Source organism: Carica papaya, chromosome 6, assembly GCF_054855325.1.
Source record: "Carica papaya isolate Zhongbai chromosome 6, ASM5485532v1, whole genome shotgun sequence".
Lineage (NCBI taxonomy): Eukaryota > Viridiplantae > Streptophyta > Magnoliopsida > Brassicales > Caricaceae > Carica > Carica papaya.
The window spans coordinates 9772778-9778905 of record NC_142314.1 but is presented as its reverse complement, the minus strand read 5'-3'; the positions used below and the strand labels follow the sequence as shown (position 1 = coordinate 9778905).

The 6128-nt window shown below is 33.4% G+C and overlaps 1 protein-coding gene across 1 annotated transcript; it reads right to left on the bottom strand.

Annotated features, from left to right (window-relative positions):
- Positions 1-286: 286 nt before the first annotated feature.
- On the bottom strand, positions 287-5081 carry LOC110806508 (DNA-directed RNA polymerases II, IV and V subunit 3-like). The gene is made up of 4 exons (XM_088222902.1): positions 4804-5081; positions 3381-3968; positions 1890-2127; positions 287-823 (listed from the first exon to the last, which is right to left on the bottom strand). The coding sequence occupies exons 2-4, from the start codon at positions 3824-3826 to the stop codon at positions 551-553; spliced, it is 957 nt and encodes a 318-aa protein (XP_088079028.1). The 5' UTR covers positions 3827-3968; positions 4804-5081; the 3' UTR covers positions 287-550.
- Positions 5082-6128: the final 1047 nt, after the last annotated feature.

Below are 6128 nucleotides of genomic sequence, written 5' to 3'. Positions count from 1 at the left end.
GTTCAGCTTCGTCTCATGTTGTAAATGACTTTTGTTTATACTTCATTATTGTATAAACGCATACAACAGTTCATGTGATCTTAGATAAACATCATATGCATGTGAATTTAAAAACTAATTTTAAAAAAAAATTACATTTTTAAACTTTCTACAATACATGCATTGACCAATGAAAACAAATAGAATAATGTTCGTTTGTGAAGTAATGATGTATATATAAAAATTATTTTTTAGAAAAGACTAATACAACTTGTTTATTCTTTCCAAAGGTTATTTGCATTCACTATATCTTAGCACTACTATACATATTTTCATAAATAAATTCCATACATAAACATATATCAATTTAGAAAAAAATTTCATGTAGCAATAACCAAAGAGCCTAACTTTGCACATGAAATAAAAATACAAATCAAGCAGCCACTCAGTTTGCAAGACACTAACTAGTAGAAAAGGGTAATGCAGGTAGTACAGTGTATAAACATGTTCCATATAGTTAAATATTAATCAACAGTGATTAATGTATCAGTTTATCCTACTGCTAACCGTCTTATCCGCCTCGCATATGAGCTCCTAGTTCACCAAATTGATCATCAGCTTCCACAGTATCCTCGGACAGACGAACTGCATCCAATTTTTGTTTCAGAACTTCTATGGCATTCATAAGCAGCTGAGAAGCTTTAATGGCACCAGTAGATTCAACTGTGAATATAAAACTGTCCTCTTTTGCACGGATATCAACAAGCCCTGGCTTCCCCATAGACTCGGCTTTCTTGATCACTTCATCATCATACGTATAAGCCTCAGCATCAACCACTATGACCTATCATTTTATAACCAAAATTTTGAGAAAATTATGGTGAATGCGTAATATTAGTTAACAAAAGAAGATGACAGAGAATGAAAATCTACAATTTGAAACTACAAATTTGCATTGGCAGCTTCTTTCCTAAGATCACGTTTGCAACAATTTTAGAAATCTATGGGAACTCATTTGCATACCCATACTTAGTTTATCTATGGGATTATCTAAGTTCTACTAGAAGCCAATAAAAATTCACATCATATTGAATTTCACGTAAAGCAATGCATTTAAATCCATTAATTTTGATGAAAGCTGGATTTATCGCTCCAATTCCATGTAAATTCCAAATAAGCTTACTTTTTTTGGTAATCCCATTACAATTTAAATACTCTCCTAATTGAACTAAATCTTATTTAAGAATGATTTTAACTAAAACTGTCGATTTATTCCAACATAGCCTAAAAAGGGTTATTCACTTTCATTTTTTTTAAAAAATATATATTTTATGAGCCCATAAATAGGATTCTCCTAAGATTGACAGCATCCTTGAGATGCAATCCTACAACTTCAACCCAAAATCTAAATTAAGCTAGTGGATCCATTGCAATACCCTACTGTTCACACACATTCTAGGTGTTGAGCAGCTGAAAAAGTTCCGATATGACAGACATTGATAACACTAGTTTATTCTTTGTAAAAACTGTCAACATGATTAATTCAAAACTTTTTTTTTAAATAAATAATTAATTCAAAACTTAAACACTGTTTGAAACAAGTCCTAATAATTAGGTGTCAGTGTGAAAAAAACAAAAATACATCACATAAATAAAATGCACTACTTTAATTTCTTCAATTTACTTTCTTTTTTCAGAATGTTAAGAGAGTAGTAGCTAGAAAATTGAGACTTTCAGAAGCACATGACAACCTAGGATTAATATCCGCATCAAAATTATGAATCCTTATGTGAAGAAACATCTGCACTACTAAAGCCGACCACAGAAAACCACAGCTTATAGACAAAAATCAGAAAAACAAATCAAACAAATTATTATAATAATATTTTTCATATTAGGAAATGGCCAACCTGTTGGGTATTAGGATCAATATCAAATACTCTAGTAGGACTGCTCTCGACCCAAGCTTGTTTCTCCTCAAGAGTCAAAGTTTCCATCAAATCCTCGTTGATGTGTATCTCAGGCTCATACATGAAAGTTACAGTAGCAGCAGGCGACCACTTAGCATGATCTTTCCCAATCCCTTTTCTGGCTATTGCCCTTAGCCTCAGTTCTTGCCCACGGCGTAACTTGACGATTATGATCCCCCTAGATATACAAACAAACATCAAAACAGAGACAACAACGTTACATGATCATTGCATAAACTATCATATGCTATGCCTTAGCATAACTGGACAATCATCCTTCTCCCTAATGAACCTAATTGCAACAAGTGGAAAGAAAAGGATGGTACTGAGAAGTCAAGAGAGACAAAACATATATGTTGTATACTCTCTAAATTCTGTTACTGAATGCTGAAAAGAAGATTTTTATATTCTCAATATTTGCAAGTTGTATGTTGCAACACAAGTTTTTAACTTTGTTTAAACAATATGGATGCTCTTCATGCATCTTTTCATGTTTTCAGATCCTTTCTAAAACATAGCTGTTTTAGACTATTTATATACATAAGAAAAACACAATTGGAAAGACAAGATACAAAGTTTCAAATTCAGGAGTAAGGACTCTGATGAAGATGCATCATCATTATCATAGGAATTTGTTTAGAGTCACAATCTATTTGAGAACAGAAAATAGGGAACCGATACCACCATCCCCCTATTTTCTCACTAACTATACAAGTACTTTACCCATCAACTATGCCAGAAAACAATATTTCAAAATTTAATAACAAGGCAAAACCATAAAAATGAATCATGACAAAGAATTACGCTTTGCCCAGCTGTCCCAAAAGAAACATTTTGCTTAGTTGTCTTGCCAGATTAACAGTGAGCTCCCTCAAAAAGAGATTGATTGGTTCCGGAAACTGCCCAGATCATGAGCTATGGTAGGAAAAGGCCATGGCAAGAGGCCATCAACGTCTACCTACATGTTCAAGCCAAAGAGGAGAGATGCAAACTACCCTTTCCAGCTAGCATATTTCTGGGAAGTAAGCTTCAGCAGAAGCTCAGTTGTGGCATTGACATATATTTTAAGAATGTTCTCTTACTTGTGCCACTCGATACAGATTAGATTATACAAAAGAATTCCTAGGATGAGGAAAAGCCAATACATCTCATATACACAGAATAAATACTATAAATGGTAGGTCTAAAAGGTTGATTTGAAATCCAGGTTATGTTTTGCTTACAGTTGAAATTTTTCATACTCTTAATCTTGATACTAGCAAACATTAACATCCAGACAACCATCACTCCCCAGCTCCAAATAAACAACTTAATGCATATACTTAAAACCTTAAGTCAGTCTCATTGTCAATGAATCTAAAAATAGTAAAAACAAAAAAAAAAAAAACCAAAAAATAAAAAGAGGGCAGACATGGTGGCAGGAGATAATACCTCTGCTCAGAGGAATCAAAGCCGGAAGAATCAGAGAAATCTACAGGGACCACCGTATGATCAGAACTGTACAAATCCTTGCTGGTGACATCTAAAGTATGATCCGTAAGGCACTTAGCCCGGAGATGGAACTCAACTGAGCAAAACTCACACTGGCCATCCCCATCACAGGCATCGCAATCCCGGGAGAATCGCATGCTCATGGCTCGTTCACTGGTGAGAGGTATGAGACCTAACCGATGGGCAATGAACTCATCGTTGAGCACTGAGGAGTTCACTTCAATTTCAACCAGGTCAATAGCAATAGTGGGAACCTCGGCAATCATGACGCGCCGAAGTGCATTAGCCATGGAGACATCAGTATCACGGAGCTCAAACTTCAAGTAGTCATCTTTCACTTCCCGTATTTTGATCTTGGGGAATCGCTGGTATGATACTCCTTCCATTGGATTTACAAATTTCCTTTAACTACAATAGGACCGTACTCTCCTCTTTTTGATCTTCAATCTTGAACGAACACCAAATGGGGTTTTGGTGCAACTGTGTGTATATACAGTGGTTTTTGAATTCTCTCCAGGGCAAAGAATCCTGGAAATTTTGCAACACTGTTTAGTTGGGTTTTCAATAATAGGGTAAACTGGATTTCTTATAAATTTTGCCTAATTAACCGTGCTAATTATCCCAAACATAATGAAATATGGCAAACTTGTGGCTATGTTCATTACACAGCCATATTAATCCGCGAGTTAAAAACAGAGAAGAATGTTCTGATAACTTACTAGATATTAAAAATCTTTTCTTTTTATTGGTATAGCATGAATTTCATTCTTAGAGAGAGCAAAATATTCAAGATTTACAATTTACATGGCATCCGTCAGAATCTGGAAAACACAGCACATCTCCAAGCTATAAAAACGATAAATACATGGATAGACTAGAAACAAGCCCTGTGCCAGAATTTTAGCAGATATAAGCAGTATAAATACATATTGAGTCTAATATAAACAAACTGTTATATAGGGTAAAATAGAGTTAATGGTTTTGATGCGTTAGGGATTTTAGAGGCTTCTCTAAGTAGCGAGTAAGTGATCATTAATAGAACCTACTAATCATACTTACAAACTACATTACCCTAAACCATATCCACACATAACAGAAATAAAAGGAATCCCTCTATGAATTCTAGCAACAAACTTAGACAGCCCCGTTGAGAATTCCACGAAAAGAATGCAACTGCATACAAAGAAAGACATGAAATACACAGCCGTAGAAGAGATTGTAGCAGTAAATACAAGAGAAACAGAACTTGAAAAGGCAGACACCAAGCGAAGAGAAATAACATATATGAAATGTAGAAGCAGAGACAACGTACTCTGCATAGGAGACGATATTTTCACTTGAAGAAGAAATGAAGTAGACATACCGTCAAGAGGAAGGAAGAGAATGCGGTCCCGTACAGAGAGAATCGGGGCGACTTCACTCGCCGAAGAAGATAGGATGAGGAAGATGAAAAGATGAGTCCTGGCTGTGGACCTGAAATTTTGAAACCCTAGCCTAGGACCCGGTGATAATTGCGCAAAGATTGTTAATGTTCTAGCTCAAGCTTCGGAGTGACTTGAGTATCGGTAAGCTCTTACCTTATTCTTCTTTTTATTTATTCTTGCCAGGTTTTTGCCCTAACAACATGGAGATGGGGCTGGGGCTCACAAGTCGCCTTCTCTACAATGGTCTTCCATTTTTAAAATTTTAAATTAATGACTCATTTTTTTCAATTTTATTTTCAATTAAAATATTTTTATTAACCAATTTTATTAAATATTTGCAAAATTACCATGATGATAGATCAGTACTAAGAAATATTATATTTATTTGTTTTGCCAAAATAATTGATATTTTCAAATTTAATTTCCTTTAAATACACTCAGTATTCAACCAAAATTTGGCATTTAAGTAAATTAATTGATTCATACAAACTATATGGATTAATTTGGTGCTGCAACTAAAAATATTAATAATTAATTTTATGACAATAATTTAAGTCAAGGATTGGTTACGCATTACTTTTTCTTTTCAAACTGTAGTACACTATAAAAATTTATATTGTTCACTTCCGTACTATATTTGTATTTAAATAAACTAAATATGAATTATTTGAATATAACATAAATTTGGCGACAACGTGGATGCCTAGCTGTTAATATTTAAACTCATTAAAAAAAATTATTTACGGTTCACAAGTCTTTTTTTTTTTAGCTTAATATTCTTTACGTTAACAATAAAAATTGATGGATTAACAATGCAAGCATGATATAAGTAAAAAGGAGAATGCCAATTCGACAAATAATGAGTAGGATTGTAATGCAGTAGCTGATTAAGAGGACATTGTAAGGTAGAAGACGATTAACCAATGAAATTCACTGTCAGGTGAAGAAAACTTGCGATTTGAAATTTGGTATTTGGCGAGATTATATGTCAAAGTTAAAATTGATAATAAAAAATTAAAAATAAACATTTTAACATGATAGCCACAAACAATAAGTGAATAGAGATAAAAAGTTTTCACATTATCTACAAAATTTACGAAAAACACAATAATAAACTCACAATCAATAACAAAACTAACTAAAAAATACGCAAATCATTTTGCTTTTCTCAATTTTTGCCATCAATTACAACAATTAATTAGCAAAAATCTTAATAACAACAATAACAAAAGTATTAACACAACAAGTGAGGAAAAAGAAAATT

Excerpts from the sequence above, each read along its gene's own strand:
- LOC110806508 (XM_088222902.1), bottom strand. The coding sequence starts at position 3,826 with ATGGAAGGAGTATCATACCAGCGATTCCCCAAGATCAAAATACGGGAA. Across the intron at positions 2,128-3,380 it reads TTTGATTCCTCTGAGCAGAG|GGGGATCATAATCGTCAAGT; the intron begins GTATTATCTCCT and ends TTGTATATCTAG. Across the intron at positions 824-1,889 it reads TTGATCCTAATACCCAACAG|GTCATAGTGGTTGATGCTGA; the intron begins GTTGGCCATTTC and ends ATAAAATGATAG.